This window comes from Sinohyriopsis cumingii, chromosome 17 (assembly GCF_028554795.1).
Source record: "Sinohyriopsis cumingii isolate HCF-2022 chromosome 17, ASM2855479v2, whole genome shotgun sequence".
NCBI lineage: Eukaryota > Metazoa > Mollusca > Bivalvia > Unionida > Unionidae > Sinohyriopsis > Sinohyriopsis cumingii.
In genome coordinates this window covers 95227821-95250474 of record NC_142977.1, presented here as the reverse complement: position 1 = coordinate 95250474, position 22654 = coordinate 95227821, and the positions used below count along the sequence as shown (strand labels likewise).

Here is a 22654-nt window from a genome sequence, read left to right as displayed (position 1 = left end):
ATTACAGTGACTGTATTACATAAACAATTTGCAGCAAATTTGACATAAGATGTGACTTAGAGATCAGAATGTCCTCTGTTTTTCCATCCATAATGAACATACTGTTTGTCTAATATAATTTGAAATGTTTATGTCTAATATAATTTGAAATTTTATCATTGCGATAAGTTGAAATTCTATAATTCAGGCCCTCTTTTCAGTCCATTAATATTTTCAGAAGGCCTTTATTATGTAAATAAGTTACAACTTACAGAGATCAGTGTTCAGCTTACAGAGATCAGTGTTCAGCTTACAGAGATCAATGTTCAGCTTACATAGATCAATGTTCATCTTACATAGATCAATGTTCATCTTACAGAGATCAGTGTTCAGCTTACAGAGATCAGTGTTCATCTTACAGAGATCAGTGTTCACCTTACATAGATCAATGTTCATCTTACAGAGATCAATGTTCAGCTTACAGAGATCAGTGTTCAGCTTACAGAGATCATTGTTCAGCTTACAGAGATCAGTGTTCAGCTTACATAGATCAATGTTCAGCTTACAGAGATCAATGTTCAGCTTACAGAGATCAGTGTTCAGCTTACAGAGATCAATGTTCAGCTTACAGAGATCAGTGTTCAGCTTACAGAGATCAATGTTCAGCTTACAGAGATCAATGTTCAGCTTACAGAGATCAATGTTCAGCTTACAGAGATCAATGTTCATCTTACATAGATCAGTGTTCAGCGTACAGAGATCATTGTTCAGCTTACAGAGATCAATGTTCAGCTTACAGAGATCAATGTTCAGCTTACAGAGATCAATGGTGCAAAAACTGATATTGACATGAATTAATACATAACTCACTTTTCCCACCTACCTTTTCACTTGTCCCAAAATTTAAACCACTTGTCAAGATTTCAAGAGATGTCTTTATTTAAAGCTAAACAAAATAATGTACAGCTTTACTTTCTTGAAAGAATTTTAACTTTTCATAAACATCTATATTATATTATATTCATTTTGTTGCATCAGAGGTTTTGAGTTTTCCATTGTCCTGGTATCTTACATGCACAATTTCTTGCTCTGGTACCATAGTAGCAGTACTTCCATCAGTAGGAAAGGAATTTACTGGAATTCTGACTTTCCTTAACTCCTTCTCTCAAGACTTGATTGGTTGACCTGAATTTCTTGTATAATTAGTACCAAGTGCAACACATTCAGTATTGTTCTTCTCCTGGAGTACACACAACATTTTCGTATCGGAAAATGATTTTCCTTAATGGGCTAGGCTGTAGACTGTATTAAATAGAACTCTAATTTCAGTCTTATTTTTGAAAGGGCCTCTGTCAGCAACTCTAACTTAAGGGAATTTCTGCGCATGCTGGCTGATGTTATGCATATGCTGGCTGATGTTATGCATATGCTGGCTGATGTTATGCATATGCTGTGCTGATGTTATGCATATGCTGTGCTGATGTTATGCATATGCTGGCTGATGTTATGCATATGCTGGCTGATGTTATGCATATGCTGGCTGATGTTATGCATATGCTGGCTGATGTTATGCATATGCTGTGCTGATGTTATGCATATGCTGGCTGATGTTATGCATATGCTGGCTGATGTTATGCATATGCTGGCTGATGTTATGCATATGCTGTGCTGATGTTATGCATATGCTGGCTGATGTTATGCATATGCTGTGCTGATGTTATGCATATGCTGGCTGATGTTATGCATATGCTGTGCTGATGTTATACATATGCTGGCTGATGTTATGCATATGCTGGCTGATGTTATGCATATGCTGGCTGATGTTACGCACATGCTGGTTGATGTTATGCATATGCTGGCTGATGTTATGCATATGCTGTGCTGCAACAGGTCTTGTGAGGTCTAGAACTCTCATGAGACTTTTTTTGGTTCAATCCTTAATTTGTCAGAAACTGCAAAACATTTTTTCTTCAGAGTCGGAGAATTCAAGCCACAGGTAACTGTCAACCCAATACAGCTGAAAATTTCTGTCTCGTAGTTGTGCCATATTTGACATTTTTTGGCTGCCACAGAATCTGGCTTATATCTCTTTGGCAAATAGTGACCTCACATACATTGGCAGTCTTACATTTTTCCCCTCCACTTTCATGTGAATGTTCCATCTCCAACTCTTCCTTACTAACTCTCGTTCTGTCCACATATCCATATCTTTCTTGACAGCTATTTTTAAAGAGATCACAACATTTACTGTGTTTTTTAAATCTGAAAAGAGACAGCTTCTTAGTTAGTATAATTTACCGTAACTGTTTCGCTTAAAAAAGGAATCTCTTACATGAAAGTTTTTCTTTATATAATGATTAAATATTAAAGAATTATCAGTCATTTAGTTAGTCCATAAAGGGAACCAACATTAACATAGGGAAAGTGCCTTTCATTAATTTAATTGGACTGACTCACTGGATCAAAATCAAAGGGTGCATTGTTTGTGAAGATATGATTTGAGTAAATACACATGTTTTGACTGGTCAATAATTTGGTTGCTTATCTCAGTATGCAGGCAAATAGTAATTTAAGATGTGTACATGCAACAGTTATCAATGATCCCTGGTAGATGTGGTGCATGATGTAAATTAATACATGGAGACAGCATGTACAGCCACATAAAGGTAGATAAAGTGATAAATAGTACAGAAACATTCTTGGACTAGTAACTTGGAAACTTGTACTTGACCAACTTTGAAAATGAATTGTCATGGATGTCGGGCAATGTGATTTGCTCAGCCCCGTCAAGACTTAGATAACTTTGCCAACTGATTATATATTGTTTGCTTGAAAGAAAATTAAAATCCTATTTTGTCATCAATTTCAGGTGCTTAAGGATGTTAATTTTCTGTGCAAATAAAGCACTTTACAGAAAGAAAACCAGATTTCTGGTCCATCGTTAAGATTCATTCCTATGCTAAGTTAGCCACTGTCAAATAAATTAGGATGCAAATTAGTTTCATGTTTATACTTCATTACTTTTCACTATAAGATAGTTAATAGAGAAATATAAAGTCTTTGTTTTGTGTTTGAAAAACAAAGTGATTAAAAAAATAACATGATTAATAATTAATCAGTCTGGTGCATAAACAATTACATTGCATTGTTGGATCTTAATTTGTTAGGAAACTGTGTGGTAACTTAGAAACTTGGAATCGTGTTTCTTGAAAGTAAAATTTTATTTGTCAAATATTTTGTTACAGATATGTTTTTCAAGGAAAATAATATAATTTAAAAGAAACAACCATTAGCATTATCCATTTATCACATTGTTGTGTTGTTTAATGTGTACTATGCCCAACTTTCAGTAAATTTGACTTTTTTTCTAGTCATGCCACATTCAGTTTGAAAATCATTCATACTTTAAGGAAATATAACCCAACAAAATCCTAGTAAATGGACCTCCTTGGCAGAGATGTGGAAATAGATCGCTCAGCACATATTTCTTCAAATTTTTTCTTTTTTTCTTAACCATTCCTTGTTGAGGGATGTTCTGCATAGAGATCCATCTGTACATCCATAAACACCACAGATTTACCTGTGATCCATCTGTACATCCATACACACCACAGATTTACCTCAGTGATCCGTCTGTACATCCATACACACCACAGATTTACCTCAGTGATCCATCTGTACATCCATACCACAGATTTACCTCAGTGATCCATCTGTACATCCATACCACATATTTACCTCAGTGATCCATCTGTACATCCATACACACCACAAATTTGTCTCAGTGATCCATCTGTACATCCATACACACCACACATTTGGCTCAGTGATCCATCTGTACATCCATGCACACCACAGATTTACCTCAGTGATCCATCTGTACATCCATACACACCACAAATTTGTTTCAGTGATCCATCTGTACATCCATATACACCACAGATTTACCTCGGTGATCCATCTGTACATCCATACCACAGATTTACCTCAGTGCTAAAGTATTTTTTTAAAGGTCTTTTGTAGTTTAAGGATAAAAAGACATGACAAAAGGTTGTCTTGTGTTTGTGCTGAATTAGTTCAACATTTTTTAATTTGGAAGAGAAAATTTCTAAAAGTTCAAATGGAATAATGCCAGATTTGGAGCAGTACAAAAATCAGAACTTATACAGTATTTAATTAGCAGGTATATACTGAGTTATACTAATAGTTGTGGCTCAGTTTGAGTGATAAGTACATTTAAAAAAATCAGTTATTGAAGGGAACAAAAATTCAGAGACAATAAAAATTATTATTGATAGTGGGATATATATATATATATATATATATATATATATATATATATATATATATATATAACGTTTAGGTAGTATTGGCTGTTTTTTTATGAACACTTATTGTAGAGATCATTATGTCATGTCATCAGTATGACCACTTTTTTTATGATATAAACAAAGGGAAGGGTTGAATGTAAAATGACATGATTGTGACTTCTGTCACTTATTAAATAATGACTAATTAAAAATGCTTATACATAATGTTCCTGTGGAAAAATATTAAAGTCAACTAAAACTATACCAGACCTTGTGTGATCTTTCATGCATTGCAACTGGCCATAAATAGGCCATGTAAGTTTTGTGTTGCTGAAAACTGATATCATGACAATTGACCATAAATAGGCCATGTAGGTTTTCTGCTGCTGAAAATTTATATCATTACAACTGGCCATAAATAGGCTCAGAAGGTTTTCTGTTGCTGAAAACTGATATCACAATTGGTCATAAATAGGCCTGGTAGGTTTTCTGTTGCTGAAAACTGATATCACAACTGGTCATAAGTAGGCCATGTAGGTTTTCTGTTGATAAAAACATATCATCTAAATAAATGTATCATCCTGAAAAAAAATTGTTCACCAAATTACCCCTTTATTGTTTGTGTACCGTAGTATCACTTATTTTCATTGGGCTCAATTTTCGTGGTTTTTTATATATAAAAAAGGGCATTTTCATGGGTACTTAAATTCATGGCTTAACCTCTACCCAAAATAAAGAATACAAAAGAATAAAACTATGCTAATGCAAACAGCGGTCACTTTAATGTTCAAAACAATACTACCACCTCTATGAGCATAAATAAAAGACCTGGCAAGTTCAATACTTACACCGTGTTTTCGACCAAGTGAATAACACTAATCGAAGCCAACACAACCAACAAGACTGAATCATTACTTCCATCTCTATGAGCACATATAAAATACCTGTCAAGATTACTCACTTTTGCCAGGTTTTTGTTTGAGTGCTCAGCATCAAAGGAAGCTGACACAGCCAACAACACTTGGCCAGTTGGTTATTAAAGTACATATGAATGATCTCTTACTTTCACTGTCCATCAAGTTGCACCATCAGTACTTTCTAACGATCATGGCATTAACACAGTGGCTTAAGAGTGGTAAAATTAAACTTAGACCCCCCCATCGGTTTCTTGACTTCCTAACTCATCAGAAGCTGCATACACGGTGCAAGTGCTTGCTTACCAGGCAGCTAATGACACAGTAAAACCCATGCTTCAGTTACTGTCCCGGTGAAAAAAGTGAGAATAGTATAACAGTTATAACAAGGACATTCGGGCAAAGATAGCCATATACACCATTGATAATTGGTGTTGCCAAGGCAGCCTGCACATTCATTAGCAATCTGAGTTGTGCGATCAGTGAGATCATTGTATGAAGTATGCAGGACCAATACATAAAGTTAAAAAGCAAGATGGGCAAGAAATGTATAATTTACCCAATTCACCCTGGCGCAGTCCTTTGATGCTAGGAAGCATGCTTGATGTGGAGATACAAGATTGGATCAAGAAAGTTAGAATAAATGGAGGAGTGATCAATATTAGGATTCTAATGGCTGGGGCATAGGCTGTGATCACCAAGCATGCTCGCAGCCAGCTGGCACATTACAGTGGACACATCAGCATCACCAAGCATTGGGCGAGGTTGCTACTTCGCTGTATGGGATTTGTTAAGCGGAAAGGAATAAAAAGCTTAAAACAGCTGCCCCGTGATATTGAAGACATTAAGAAAATGTTCTTGGAAAAAGTTAACACTGTAGTGAAACAACACAATATTCCAGACTCTTGTAATAAATTGGGATCAGACTGGGTGCCAGTTGGTGCCAGGTAGTGACTGGATGATGGAAACATATGGATCTAAGCAAGTGTCAGTTTTCGCACTTGATGACAATAGGCATTACAATGTTACTCACATTGGCAAAATCCAGAACTCTCCTGCCCCCACAATGCCCCCACAAGTCGTTCACGTAGGGAAGACTGACAGATGCCTGCCTAAGGGTGTAGTTTCCCTGGGATGTGACTCAAACAGACTCACACTTGAGTAAGAAGAATCTAATGCAGTTTATACAGTGCATTTTAAGCATGTTAAGAATATTACATATCTTACCATTATCTTTTATTTTACAGAATTTTAACATCTTTACATTTTATATTTTATCTTGTTGTATGAAATTATACATCTGGAATAATATAATGTGTTGGACAATGGGCTGTCAGGATACTTCATTGTGTTTGGCAAGGGGGCTGTCTGGGTTACTTTATTGTGTTGACAAAGGGATGCATGTGATACTTCACTGTGTTGGACTAATGGTGGCCTGAGCTACTTTAATGTGTTCAACAGGGGGCTGTATGAGACACTTTACAGACCTATATTTAGCTTCTTCGACTATTATTTCAAAAATATTTGATTGCATCATGCTGCAATGATGTGAAGTCACAATCTCTGATAATTAGTTTGGCTTTAATAATAATAATGAGGACTTTGTATAGTACCTAATCTTTAGAAGCTCCAAGCGCTTTACAACATTAGACAGCACATATGATAAAAAAACATATATAATGATATGATTACAAAAACAAACACATTGAAATTGGAAAACATAAAAAAAACATTAAAAAAACAAAAAATGCTGAGAATATTTGAGGTAGGAAACATTGTTAGGTCTGTAAGTTTGTTCTTGAAGTCGAAATAAGTGAGTTTTGATAGCACTCTTGAATGGGATCACTGTGTCTTTGTATCTAAGTTCAGTGTGCAATTCATTCCACATTGCTGGGCCCTGGTATGCAAAAGAACGCTGTCCATATGACTTTGTTTTCATAGTGGGAATAATGAGTATACGATTGTCAGAAGAGGAGCGTAAGTATCTTGCTGGTGTGTACACATGGGTGAGGTCGGATAGGTATGTTGGACTAGAGTCCGTCAGTGAAATGTAGCACAGAGAACAAATTTTGTGTTTGATTCTGGATCGAATGGATAGCCAGTGTAGGGTACAGAGCAGCGGGAAGGTGTGCTCTGATTGTGGTACTCTATGATCCGAGCAGCTGTGTTTTGAACTTTTTGAAGTTTCTGGAGCAGATATTGAGATGAACTAGACAGAATTGAGTTACAATAGCCCAGTCTTGAAAGTACTAATGAATGCACAAGTGGTTTAGTGGCATCAACTGAAAGATATTTGCGAATGGAGCTGATGCATCTCAGCTCAAGATATGCAGCCTTGCATATGTTCATGACATGTTGGTGCAGTGTGAGAGTACTGTCCAGAGTAACACCTAGGTTTCATTCTAATTGTGTGAATTTAATGTTGGTGTTGCTGATATTTATTGTTTGAGGTAAAGGATGTGAATGAGAAAGTCTTTGTGTTGTGATCAGAATGGCCTCAGTTTTATCATCATTCATCTGCAACTTGTTACATGTCATCCATGATTTCACATCAGAAATGCACCTCTCTACACCTTGTATGGTAGCATCAACTTCAGTTGGGTGGCTAGATTTGTATATTTGGGTGTCATCAGCGTACAATTGGTGAGACACTGGATGATGATCTATGATACTTCAGAGCGGCTGAGTGTACAGAATGAAGAGAACAGGTCCAAGAACAGACCTCTGTGGAACACCACAACATAGATCAACTGGGCTGGAGTGTATTCCATTTGCATATACAATTTGTGTCCTGTTGACCAAGTAGGACTTGAACCACAGTAAGGCTTTATCATGAATGCCAAATACATGCTGGAGACAGTGAAGTAATATATCATGGTCTATTGTGTCAAATGCTGCAGACAAATCAAGGAGGGTGAGGACTGTAATCTTTCCGCTATCCAACGCAGAGAGAATGTCATTAACTGCTTTTAGAAGAGTAGTTTCAGTACTTAAAAAGCAGCATTCAACAGATTTATGCCTATATGCCTTTAAGGAAACTGTCAGCTATTATGTAAAACATGGCAGCCCAGTGATTGTATGCTTCTTAGATGCCAGTAAGGTATTTTATAGGGTCACTCATTGGACACTCTGTAAAAAGTTGATTGATATTAAAATACCTGTCTACATAGTTCATATTTTAGTTAATTGTTATGGCAAACAGTTGTATTATGTGCGATGGGAAGTGTAATATCCAGCGTTTTCCCTGTAACCAATGGGGTGAAGCAGGGGGGGTATTCTTTTCCCTTTGTTATTTAATATATATATATAGTTAAATTAAATTGTAAGCTGGGTCAGTGTTACATGGGGTTACGTCTACCACCAAATGTGTTGTTTCTTAACAATTTTAGTTTTGCTGATGATATGTCATTGATAAGTCCTATCACGGGTTTAAGGAAATTATTAAAGATATGTGAACAATACGCATTTGAGAATGATATCATCTGTAATACAAAAAAATCAGTATGCATGGTCTTTCGGCCAACTTCGTTCAAATTACCATCTCATCCCCTGGTACATCTTAATGGCAATGCTCTTACATGTCAACAGTTATACCTATTTGGGTCATATTTTGAAATCCAATTGGTTAGATAATGAAGATATGATGAGACATTGACGATTTTTATGTACTCAAACATGCTTCTACGAAAATTTAAGACTTGTTTATTGAATATCAAGATTAGATTTTTCAAATCTTATTGCTGCGCTATGTATTGTGCTCCTGTATATTGAAATCTCTTTGGAACTATGAAATTCATTTAAATTCACAAATTACTAGCAGATGGAATAAATTGCTCTTTAAATGTGCCACTTAATTTCATTCTTAACAATGCAGGGCGCAGTTAATTGTGTAGATGTATCTGCATTCTTGTACATATGATATATATGTTCTTTTATGTTTACAATGTTTTTAGCTGTATATCTATATTTTAATTTAATGTATGGACTGTGTAGTCTGAAATAAAGAATTCTTATCTATCTTATCTTTAATGTGTTGGACAAGGGGCTGTTTGGGATACTTTAATGGAAGGGGTTATCTGAGAAATTTTAATATGTTAGACAAGTGGTTATCAGAGATATTTTAATGTGCTGGACAAGGGGTTATCTGAGAAATTTTAATGTGTTAGACATGGGGTTACCTGGAATACTTTAATGGAAGGGGTTATCAGAGATATTTTAATGTGCTGGACAAGGGGTTATCTGAGAATTTTTAATGTGTTAGACATGGGGTTATCAGAGATATTTTAATGTGCTGGATATTGGGTTATCGGAGAAATTTTAATGTGTTAGACATGGGGTTGTCAGAGATATTTTAATGTGCTGGACAAGGGGTTACCTTGAATACTTTAATGGAAGGGGTTATCTGAGAAATTTTAATGTTAGACAAGTGGTTATCAGAGATATTTTAATGTGCTGGACAAGGGGTTACCTGGAATACTTTAATATGCTAGACAATGGGCTGTCTGGGTTCTTATTTACATAACATGCCATTACATCTTCACTTTTCTATTACTTTTTATTCTTCTTTAAATTACATTTTTAAGTTTCAAAAGTGTTTCCTGATATTTCCTAATGTAGCAGACTGATATTTTTGTGACAAAAGGTAGCTTACTTAATATCTCTGTTTCATGTATCTTCATTTATTTCATTTACTTAGAGCTGAAATGAATACCAAATCTCCTGTTTGAATATTCATGCCATTGTTCTCAGGTAGAATTTTAAGATTTGTTAATGTTTGTAAAACCATTCAGTTATTTTTTTCTTTCTTTCATTTTTTTAGCTGTCTTAGTAGTTTTTGACCACTCCCCTTCCACCCTTGCTGCATTTAAAGCACTGAATTAGAGTATCCAAATTTAATTAAATGACTTTTGAGTAGTTTTCAGTTTTAAAAAAATTTGGAGTCAGACTAATATGAATACAACTTTGACTAACACATTTTTTAGTAAGCAGGACAGACTATAAGTAATAATAGCAATAACTCCATTACTTACTCAGTTCAATTTGGGACTTTCAAAACTGAATTCTGATGGAAGTAATTTGTTCACAGTGGGATCTGAATAAATCTGCTTTGAATGTAGATTGACCAGATTGCATAACAAAAGAAGACTAAATGCTCACAGTTGATGACTCGATTATTTCTTAATTTTAATGTGTTGACTGAATAACCTGAAATATTTATTCCATTTGTACTCGGATTGATTAAAATTTGAAATTAAATTACATTGCAGAAAGTATACGTTGACTTTGATATAAACTATGTTCTATGCCTTGTTCTTAATGCCCTGATGTGAATAGGCTCCTTTTGATTCTGATTGGTTGTAAGGGTTTATACTGATCTTCTCTAATCCACCAATCAGAATTCAAGGTAGCCTTTCACTGCATGACATGGCTGAAGTGTATACCCTCAAAAGTGGATTCAAGTTGAAGAGACATGCAGCAATGGAGAAACTTTGCCCAAAAGATGGCCATAATATGATCAGTAATGTTTTTAAATTGTACGCGATGAAATGCTTCCTTATGCTGGTACATGTATGTTTAGAATGACTGAACATGTCAATGCAGTTAGAAAATCAGCATGGAATTAGTATAAGGTCCGATTTTGATGTGCATGGGTTACTCATCTTGTGTTAATTAGAAGAAATGGATTGTCTGTTACCAATAGGTTTTACTTTCTTATAGATAGATCGGAGTTACCTGTGGTCAGCATATTCAATTGCTGAGTCTGGGTGTAGGCATCACTAATCATTAGGTAAAGAAACAAACATTCAGACAATTCATTTCTATTAGAATATTTGTGAACCAATATTCTGATTTAGTCTGTTATTCATTAAACTTTGACTGTCAGAAGAAATTTAGCTTCTGTACATTTAATTTAACATTAGTTACTCAAGTGCATTTTTCTCTGGTCAAGATAATACTAACTTACAGATTCTACGGCTGCTTCACTCTTGCTACCATTTTATTTTGCTGTTTTTCTCTCCTCTTGCAGGAGGAAGCACCACCATGGCAGCTGTATATAGAAGTGAATTTCTGCCTTGAGATGGTGATGGACAACTTTGATCCTATCCTGGATGAGGCCCTGTCCTGTCAAATCTGTGTTACCCTTAGCAGTCATCTGAAACACTTTGCAGATTGCCTCTTACCTTATACAAGCTCTTGCCTTGTCTGCAGGCAGATCTTCATGTTCATCTGTGTCCATGTAAAAACATGCATTGACAAAACTGCCAATCTACGCCAGCAAAAACAGCAACTACAGCAACAACTGGCCCAGATCTGTACTGTTAGCCTGTGTCAGAAAATCAACAGTTTTGTGTCGGGAGATGTTGATAAATTGTACAGGACCCTAAGTCATATTTGGCCCCGGGTAAAGAAGACCTTGGCAGGCTTGCTGAGAAGTGAGGAAATATGGGACCCACAGTCAACAGAATTCGCTTTTCCCATCAAAACACCATTAGGTCCCAGGACTTCTGGAAAGATCAGCACAGCCTTACCCAGTATTCCAGAACATGAGTCATTGCCCAGTTCCTCATTATGTACATCCTTTGCATGTGAAAATTTCTCCAATCAAGTCTCGGCACAGTCCAGGGAGGGGGAGGAGCATGATGAAGAAGAACCTGGACATCCGCATCATCAGTTGCAGGGCAGCATTTCTGTTGTGGATCCAAGCTTGGTACTGGGCACTGCCGGAATGGGGGACAGTTCGTTGGAACAACCTCAGAACAGTGTCGCTGATAGCAGCTCCAGTTCTTTCAGTGGAAGAATTTATAACGATGATGCGCCTTCAAGCCTACCTAATGTCCATTTCCAGCAGGGTCGTGGACAGTTATTGTCATTAATAGACAGGCCTATGGGTACTCCAGGAATAGGTACGTCTATTCATAATCAGTCGTTATTTGGTAAATAACAACAATTCATCTACAGATTTCAGTTCTTATTTATATCTGCTATACTTACTTGAACAGTGGTAAGATGGTGGTATCACTCAGTTAGATGAAATTTGTGCTGATATCCAAATTAGAAGTCAGTGTAGGGAATAAATGTTGGATTACTGAGCATTTAGATGAATGTCTGGTATATTAAATGGGTTCATTCTTTGCCTAGTGTAAACTGTTGGTGCAGCTCATATTCTCTTACCTTTGAATTTAGCCACGACTTTTGTGCTTACTTTTTTAAAACTTTCTTTCCTGTCAGTCATCTCTATCAACCACTCATCAGAGCTAGATGAAATGTTCAATGACTGGCAAACTGATTTCCACTGAAATGTAGATGGGATGATTTAGTAAATATCCTTTTACTTGGTCCTAATGCAAATTGAGCTTACATTATTGCCCATCTTCCATTATGCACAACGTGTTCTTTGTCCTGCATCTGCCAATGGTTACTATTTAACTGCTTGAAAAACCTTGTGACCATTTTCAGCCAAATTTTACAGGAAGCCCTCTGTCATCAAGACCTTTTGCTCTTACACAGGTGATGCTGATTTGCCTTCATTTGTTGCTATTGTTACTGAAATAATCAAACAAAGAGAATACATAACATCTGGACATCAAAACCTTTTTAATTGATACAGATAATGGAGATCGGCAATTAAGTGTGACTACTGTTAATTAAAAATAGAAAATCTTCCAAGATGGCTGCTACTGAAAGAGAACCACACAATTTGATCAAATTTGGCTGAATGCATCTTGGTTTAAAGGCCTTTCAGTTTTATGCAGATGATACTGATCCACCATCAGATAACAGGAATCAAACATTTGGCTGTTGGGACTTAAAATAGCAAAATCATACAATTATTTCTTAGTCTAATCTGACCAGATTTAATTCATGTTGAATTCTGGCATTCCAGCTTTTTAATTTTTGTACCAAATAATTGTTAATCTTCAGTCCAATATGGCCATGGTTATAAGAAGAAGAAAAATCTTAAAATAATCTCATCTCTAAAACTCTCCAATTCAGCATTTTTTTTGGGACTTTAATTGAACCTTCCTGGCATCAAAGCATTTGAAATTATGTACAGTAGATGTTGAACCAATAAGACTGCTGTCAATAAAAATAAGAAAAAAATCATTGTCTTCTCAAAAAGTACTCAGAATAATTGGACTGTTTTTGAGAAAATACAGGTGTCAAGGCTTTTCAGATTTATGCAAATAATCGTGATCCTCTGTCATATAGAACCATGGGTACCATAAATACATACACTTCCTGCCGCAAAATGCCACTCAGCAAAAATGGACCAAATTTGACACCATCTAAATTTATACAAATTATGTTGATCCATCATGAAACATGGTTGCTGTTACTAAAAACAGAAAACCTTGAAATGACACTACTCAGTACCACTCAACAGAATGTCCAATTTGGCAGAAGGTATACTGGCATCGAGTCCTTTCAGTTTTGCTCATTCGGGCAGCTAGCTCATGACTAACCAAAATTACCTCCCTTGTTACTGTAATTTCATGAGTCTGTAAGGATTATGTGATGTCCAGTTGTCTGTCATCCAGGTGTTGTCCATCCATTAGCACAAGTGTGTTATTACTGGTCTTCTTAAACTACTTGGAAGATTGCCACCAAACTTCCCACACACATTCATTTCATGGTCTAGTTCATCCTAAATGAAAATGGGGCTGCTTGGACATCCAATATGGTTTCCAGTTTCCATCTTGAAAATTTTTTTATTAGCATGGGGTTTTCATGAAAAGAGTTCTTATGTTTTTTTATAAGGTATGGTAAGTTCAGTGCTGTTTCAAAATTATAATAAGATAATAAACTTAGTTCATTGAGAGAAGTGGAAAATAATTATCTATCTATCTATCTATCTATCTATCTCTCTCTCTCTCTCTCTCTCTGTGGTTGGGGGTGGGGGGTGGATGCAAAATTAGATACTGATCATCTGCGTGATCATGGCCAAGTGCAAGGTAACACTGGAAACTGCCACACTGCAAATACCATCACAATATGACTGAAATTTTTTAAAGCTACATTAAAAATACAAACCACACAGTAAATGCGTGCAACAAGTGATGTCAAGCTTTTTGTCAGTTTCTCAGCGTGAAAGTGCCATGTCAATTATACAAGCAGCGTTGATCCCTGGATCTCTCCCTACCTCAGTGGAAGTTGTACCGTGTACATGTATATATTTTCTTCTACTGAAGAATTCTAATGATAAACTCTATACCATTAAAAGAAGCTTAGGTATATCACTTATTAAATTTGTTTCACTTTGTATTTGTATAGGTGAGGTGGTGTATGGTAACAAATGGCAGCTGGTGAAAGTAGCCAAGTTTTGGGGAAACCTCAAGTTACAGTATCAGAATGAGGGACATCTGGCTCTACACTATCGGGAGGAAGGGGTTATTTTATCCGAATACAAGGTAAGAGATGGTACACAGTTGGTAGATTCTCTTACCATCCAGCAAATAAGATTGCACAAATATTCACTCAAAAATGTACAGTATATACACGTGTATAATATTCCAGCTGCAAGAAGTATACCTGTATTTCGTGCTTCATTGACTTTAGTTAAATTTGGTGTTTTAAGGTATTTCTCAGACACAGTGTATGCTGGACTCGTGAAACTTGATGATCACATGCATATCTGTTGGTAGGTCACCCTTGTAACAAGAGTAGATTAGTGTGACTTACATTTTCCATTTTAGCGACTCTCTTTTCACATGCCATATTTCCAAGAATAATGAAACTTGGTGAGGGGATTCATATGGATAAATACTACACCCATAAGTAGGTCACTCTGTTCCATTTAGGGGACCTCGAGTGGCTTAGTGGTCTAAAGAACTCACCATTACGGATCACTGCCAACTCACCTCTGTATGCATGGGTTCAAGTCTGAGGCTCGACTAATTTTGGTATGTGAGAAAGGTTGCTTGTAGCTTCTTGTGGGTTGTTGGTTGTTTCTGGGGTTTTCCTGGGTTCTACCTCCACCATTTATACTGGCCACCATGTATAGCCTATCTTGGGCTGAAAAATGGCGTTAAACCCTACAACAGTAACAATAACAGTAACTGTTCCATGTTCCCTGCTTTATTGAATTAGGTTACATTTATTTTATTTAGATTCATTTTTCATGCATAGTTTTTACTAGAATCATTTAACTTAAAAGTATTAAGCATCTTTATTAGGATCAAGATGTTACAACAAAAGGTCAGTGGGTTTGATCCCCGGCCGAGTCATATCAAAGACTTACAAAAAGAGTACTAACAGCTGCCTTGCTTGGCACTCAGCATCAAGAGGATGCGGGAGGTCATGGAGTCAATCCCTGGCTGAGTCATACCAAAGACTTGACAAAAATGGTACTAACAGCTGCCTCACTTGGCGCTCAGCATCAAGAGGTTAGTGTTAGGACTGGTCTCATGCAGTTTCTTTAAAACTTGGGTAATGAGGTTTACATCATCAAATCTGGATGACTTCGTTTCTGAGCAAGAGATTGTGCTTAAGTAAGATTAATTTGCTTCAGAAATAATTTTCATCAGGAGAAAGTAAAATAGGCAAAATCAACAATATAAAGATTTGGTGATTACACAGGATGTGTTTTTACAATAATACACTTGTCAACTGGTGATTTGCTATATCAGGTCCACTTTGGTCTCTTGTTCAGAAGAATACTTTAAAATTAGATCAGTGTCAGTCATATGTGATTGAAGTTTACGAATGCAAATTTTTGTACTTGCCGATATATTTAGGAATATCATCCACAAGAAGGTGGTACTAAAGGTATAGCCTTGTATTTCTTTCATGTGAGTTTCTGTTTATTTGCAGAAACAGCTGCAGATCATGAAGACCCGGTACCAGGAGAACTTTCAGTATGAGAAGTTGGTGCACTTGGGCAATGGAATGTCTGGCAAATGTCACCTGGCTCAGGATTGGACTACTGACTACAAATTTTGTCTGAAAAAGGTTAGTAGCACCTCTTTATCCTAAATTATGTAATCTGTGGGCATTTAACTGTCACTGTTGTCGCTTTGTCTATTCTGAGCATAACTCTCAAGCCACTCAAGGTATCTCTCAGAAACATGGTACATTTGTTGAACTACTGGTCAAGATGTTACCTTTGGATACTAAACAGTTTTCATTTTAATATTTGTTTGATATTTTTTCATATTTCTGTTAATCTCTCCACTAGTGTTTCTAGAGCAAAATTCCAAAGCCATGTAAGGGATATTGCATGTAACTATACTGGGTACCCTGGGAAGGCACTTTTATAAAATGATATCATGCCAGTTTACTCTGATTACTCAAAGGGTTTGTTTGAAAATGATTCAAAATTTCGGTTGCTTCACTGGACATCTACTCGGGATTCAAAGAGCCTTCCCTGGGTCCCAAGTATATTTGACTGGAACAGCTCTGAGATTTATGTGAAACTTGATATATTTATTTGACTAGTGTATGTCTTTTGCAATTCACAATTTTAATGTTTCAAACTTTAAACATTTTCATAAATTTGCTCATCTAAATGTCTATCTTTCACAATTTTGTTTTATTGAGTATGACCTCAAAACCATTCAAAATATTTCTATAAAATTTGGTGTGTGTATATATGAATATAAATTTGCATTTTGTTTTTCAATTATAATATTTTTTATGTTTTTGTCTATATATTCACCCATTTATCCATCAATCTGTTATCCATGTTTACAGGGCAACACTTTTTTCAGATATCTTGATGAAATTCAGCACACGAAAATTAGACTGGTGTACAAGTATACTTCTGCTATTCACAATTCTTCAAGTTCAATATTTTTAATATTTTCATCTGCTTCTTTCTCTGTTGATCCATTATCCAGACTTTATTTTCCCAGTAAAATCTCCAAAACTATTTCGGAGATCTATCTGAAATTTTGAAGACATATTGAACTAGTGGTGTAGATGAGTCTTTTGCCAGTCACAATTCATCAGTTTTAGTATTTTTAACATATATTTGTCCATTGGACTCTTGATCCATTATTCAAAGTTTCATTTCTGGTGTACAACTCTTAAATCCTTCAAGATCTCTCTTTGAATTTTGAGGTATATATTAGATTTGTGGTCAAGATTGTCTTTCACTATTTTGCACATTAGCATTTTGTTATAGAGGGTTTTCATATTTATAACATTGGTGCTGATCAGATATGGCCTACATTGCTTTAGTCAACCTTTTGAATGTTATAAAAATATTGATCAACAGAATTTAGTCTTATTTGACAGAAAGCAACCTGTCATAGATGGCTTTAAAATTTTGTACAGTTCATGCTAATCTGCCATCGCAAAAAATTGAACACTTTTGAAACAATTTCTTGGTCACCATTACTGAAGTTGGAGACTCATTTATATTACTTCTCAAAAAGCTCTCGGCAGAATTTGACCAAATTCTACAAAAAGCTATCTGGCATGAAGAGCTTTTAATATTCTACAAATAATGTCATTCTGCCAGCAAAAATGGCTGCTTTTACTAAATATAAAAGAATTTTTTAACAGTCTTTGGTAAACAGTCATAGCTTGAATGCCTTTCAGGTTTATAAAAATGGTTATGTTTTGCCATAAAATATGGCTGCTATTACTAAATATAGAGGAACTTTTTAACAGTCTTTGGTAAAAAGTCATCTTGAATGCCATTCAGGTTTAAAAACAGGTTGTGCAATCAAATATGGCTGCCATTACTATATATAAAAGAAAACATATACACAACTTTATCTAGAAAAATACTCTGCTGAACAGAAGTTTATGAACTTTAACACAGAGTGTACTGGTAAAAGGGGCCTTTCAATATTACAGAGTGTACTGGTAAAAGGGGCCTTTCAATATTACAGAGTGTACTGGTAAAGGGGGCCTTTCAATATTACAGAGTGTACTGGTAAAGGGGGCCTTTCAATATTAGACTAATTATACCATTAAATATTGATGAAGGTACAGATAGTGGGGAACCTTTAAAACAGTTGTTTTCATAACATATGCAATCAACAGCATTGGAATAAATTTCATCAGAATGTATGCTACTGACTCTGATTGTTTGACCAACTGCTCTTGTGCTTGTCTGTTATTCCTATATTAATAAGGTGAACAATATCAGGCCCACTTGGGCTGCTTGTTTGTGCTACCAAGGAAACAAAGTGTATCATAAGTAGTACATACATTGAGTGTGCTGTCCCTTAGGTTACTAGTGTAAAATAAATTGAGAGTGCTAGTCCATAGTGGACATTCACTAGCATTTCTTACCATGGGATGTGTCATCTCTGGATGAGTCTTGTCTTTTTTAACCTGATGCCCTGACCACTTCAGAACAATTAAGCTAGGGCTAATGTATGTTGTTGTTGTGTTTTTTTTGTAGTACCTTGGTTTTACAAAGTACTTCCTCAATGAAACAAAATTTTAGAAAATGTGTATGCAGACTGGCCATGTTATCTGGTTATATGAGTAGGTGGATGAAACAGACATTGGTAGAGTCTAGTCCCATTTATCACAAATAAATATATTCCCAATAAGAGCAACCATGGCAAATCCCCAGATCTTTTACTATATATTCCAATCAAAAGCATTGTGCACCAACCCTCCATTTCCATCTATACCTGCCTCTGCAGCTAAACAGTAACCTACTAGTAACAGCTCAAAATCCATCACATATATTATGTGCCTTCCAACTTTGACTAAATATGAAAAAAATCATTTTGGTTGGAATTTTTTTTAATTCATCATTGTAATTGTACTGCTTGTGCTCTTTACCTCATCATCTTCCTGGAACCTCAGAGGTGTGAGTCATGAATGACACCCCACTGGCAGATGGTGACCAAAGAGACAGCGTAACTTCAGAATAATGATTTTCCTGGCAGGATTAATAGGAGATATGGTAATAGACAGATAGATGGATAGACCAAGAGTATCAAAATATGACTTGATGTCTAGGGATGATATGACTTGATGTGACTTGATGTCTAGGGATGATATGACTTGATGTCTAGGGATGATATGACTTGATGTGACTTGATGTCTAGGAATGATATGACTTGATGTGACTTGATGTCTAGGGATGAGATGGATGGATAAAAATGAATGGGTAATTACTCATAACCATCTTGTCTGCATACCTTCCTCGCATTGTAAAGAAACAAAGACCAGTTACGTAATAATCCTTTGCTAAGCCATTACGATAAATGTGGAATTTTGTACTTTAGATTCATATATCCCATTATGAAGAGAAGGAAATAGAGATTTGGAGTGAGCTGGAGCATGCTTACATTGTAAAGCTGTATGGAGCCATTAGACTTGGGGAGATGGTATTCATTCTGGCGGAGTTTATTGATGGTAAGTGGAGGTAGAGACTATTATGTAAAAGTCACAATAACAAGCTATTTTCAGATTCAGTTGCATTATTTAATACCAAGGCCCAGAATTTATGCTGACCACTCTCCAACCTCCTAGAGGGCCATGTGTAACTACAATGTTTTATTACTAGCACTATCAAGAAATATATATTCTAAAGTTTAACCTCTTGTTTTGAAGGAAGGCCAACCTCTTGTTTTGGAGTTGGCCAACCTCTGACATTCCATACCTCAAGTAGACCTGTTTAGATTTTTTACTGGTCACAGGTCACTAAAAAAGCCATTATGTGGTTTCAGGACAATTGATCAAGCTACAGTTAGTACATAAATTATGATTTCAAATATATTGTTGTGCTCAAATTTCACACCAGTGGAAATTTTCATACGCTGGACAGAGTTTTTGAGTGATGGAACTTCTCTTCCTCCTGCCAGAATAGAGTGAAGTGGTTGGAAAAGGGAAAAGTGGGTGTAAAGAGATAATGAGTTTAAAACAGGTGTATTGCTTCATCTTTCTGAACCATATAATGTTAAAACAAAGAAGCACTCATTGAACCTTTAATGAAAGTATAAATGTTTTTCTTTGGTTGATTTAGCAAATTTTTGATATTACTTTGTTTTGGAAGAAGTTACTAATCCACAAAAAAATTTACTTTCAAAAAAAGGTGATAGTTATGATAGATTATGATGTATAAACCCATTCTCCCTCCTTTAACAGGATGAAATATGAAATAAACTGTTTTACCTTTATTTTCAATCAGTGTACAGTAATAGTTTGCAATTGGCCTCAAATGCATTGAATTTTACTCACCTGTTCAAGCTTCTGGTGTGAAACATTGTTGTTTAAATTGTATTACTTTGTGTTTTGTGGTTTTGTGATGAATAAAAGAATTACTTGATGTTGTACTTGGAGTATGAAACCATTCAGTAGCCAGTGGGTGTGTAGGTTGAAGTTAAGGACTATAAGAAAGGCAAAGTCAACATTGCTTTCTTTGCATATTTAGGTAAAATTAATGGCAAAGTGGCCAACTATTTTGTCAGAGTCATGTGCATGTGTTGATCATGGCTAGGGTGAGGTTTCTTGGCATTGATAGGTAACTTTTTATCCTATATCATATCCAGATGAAACATTTATGTCCTCTTTGATTTTTTTAAAATTAGTTTAATTAATAATCATAATTTAAATATTCCTGGTGTTGTTGACTCTGGAATTCCCACCCCCATCAATGACCCATTCCCACTACACATGAATATCAAGTCAAAGTGTTGGTCGACATCGATGATGAAGTTTCAGTCCTCCTAACTGCTTCTCCAGTCAGCAGTACTTGAGGATATTAATGTTTGGCTGTTGGGTACAAGACACATTCCACTGCCTGTCATACTGAACTTCCAGCATTAGATCCAAATTTAGCAATGGTTATCATGTCTGTGGATAAAAACAAATTCATTTTAAAGGTATGTTTGTTGCCACATCAGATCAGGTTCAGAACATTGTTGCAACATCATCTATGTTGGATTTGACTTTGGCAATTTTATGACTGATGGACTTCGAATATGGTCATCGGCAAATGGGAACCAGGGGAACTGCCTCAGCCTCCATATGAAAGGTATGCATTTCAGTTCTAGAAGGACCTGCTCTGTGAGAAGTCAGTCCTTATTATGTCAGACAACTCCATAGTGGTGACTCCTCAAATGGAGGCACCAAATCATCTGAACTATGTGTGCTGGTTTTGGCAATTTAATCGTCGGTGCTTTCAACTTCAGATCAACATACAAATCAGACATTCCTGGTAGACTCACTGTTCTGGCAACATTATTCCCAAAAAGAGCAATGTTAAATGTTATCAATTTGGAATAGACCCTTCATCTTTTGGATTTTACACTTTATGGGCATCTAATAATTGACCTTTTGCAACAGTGTGAAACCACAAATGGGCCACCATTTTCTCACCAGTTTCAGACCCAAAAGCATGGGAAGTGGATTCACTATTAATCATTTGGGAGGAGATATGGACATTTGCCTACCCCACCCACAGTCTTAGTACCTAAAATAATACAGAAAAAGAAGGAGGATCAAAATTGCAAGATAATTCTGGTGATTCATCTCAGATTTTGTCAAATGATAGAAATACCCAGGATATTTGACCAAGCAAAATCATCCCAGAAAATTGTGGTTGCAGGTATATACCCCAGCTGTCTTTTCATTCATACATGGCTCTTATTGGGATGACCTTGCATAAGGAATGTTGACCTTCAAATTGAGAGAGAATCTCAAGAGCATGAAGGCCCTCAACTCTGAAGGCTAATAACAGAAAGTGGCATGATTTCAGGGACTGTTCTTGAGTCCCATTGAGTGCTTTGGTCCCTTGACTAGCCAACTCTTTTCTCTGGTTATATGGGTAAAAAAGTGGGCACCAATTATCATCAGAGGTAACCCTTCCATGATGTCTGACACATTCAGGCGTAATGGCAGAAGAGATGTTGGTCATGATAAAGACCTATCAGCCGATATTGATTTGAATAGACCAAAAGCCCTCACCCAGTTTCCAAACTGGAATCTGTCCTGGATTTTAACAGGGCCTAATTCAGATAAATTCTAACCTTTAGCCCAGACCTTTCTGAAGCTTTTATCAATCAATCAGAGCCTATTTGCTTCAGCTTTCAGGATGAGTGATACATGCCTTTTGAGTCTACCTGTACTTACAGTTCAGATCGGATAGTTTCTTGATCCTTGTGATACTACCAGGCTTTGTAGCCAAGAACTGGTCACCATCAGTGGGCAGTCATAGAATTGTCATAGACTCCCTGTCATCTAGAGATAAGTCGAGAGCAGTGGTCATGCAAGATCTTGTCCTTGAAGCATTGCTTGAAGTGCACAGAGACATGTCATTGCAACCACAAATGACCTTTTCTCCATATGACGGATAGAAAGCAGGATACAACCTCCCAAGCCCAATCTTTGTGGCTTAAGTGGGTTATACACACAGCATATTCTGACATCTCATAAGATCAGAGTTGCCGCAGCTTAAAAACTGGTGATATCTGGTAGTGGTAAGGGGAGGTAATGGGCAAGAGTTATTGCCATTTGTCTATGTGCTGTCCAGAAAAG

The 22654-nt window shown here is 36.2% G+C and overlaps 1 protein-coding gene across 1 annotated transcript in view; it reads left to right on the top strand.

Annotated features, from left to right (window-relative positions):
- Positions 1 to 22654, top strand: part of LOC149779471 (uncharacterized) — a 94448-nt gene that overhangs the window by 33374 nt on the left and 38420 nt on the right. Inside the window, exons 9-12 of the mRNA XM_089940159.1 lie at positions 11232 to 12108; positions 14477 to 14613; positions 16016 to 16153; positions 19402 to 19531. Coding sequence (XP_089796285.1) covers positions 11232 to 12108; positions 14477 to 14613; positions 16016 to 16153; positions 19402 to 19531 — 1282 coding nt within the window. The remainder of the gene's footprint in view (positions 1 to 11231; positions 12109 to 14476; positions 14614 to 16015; positions 16154 to 19401; positions 19532 to 22654) is intronic.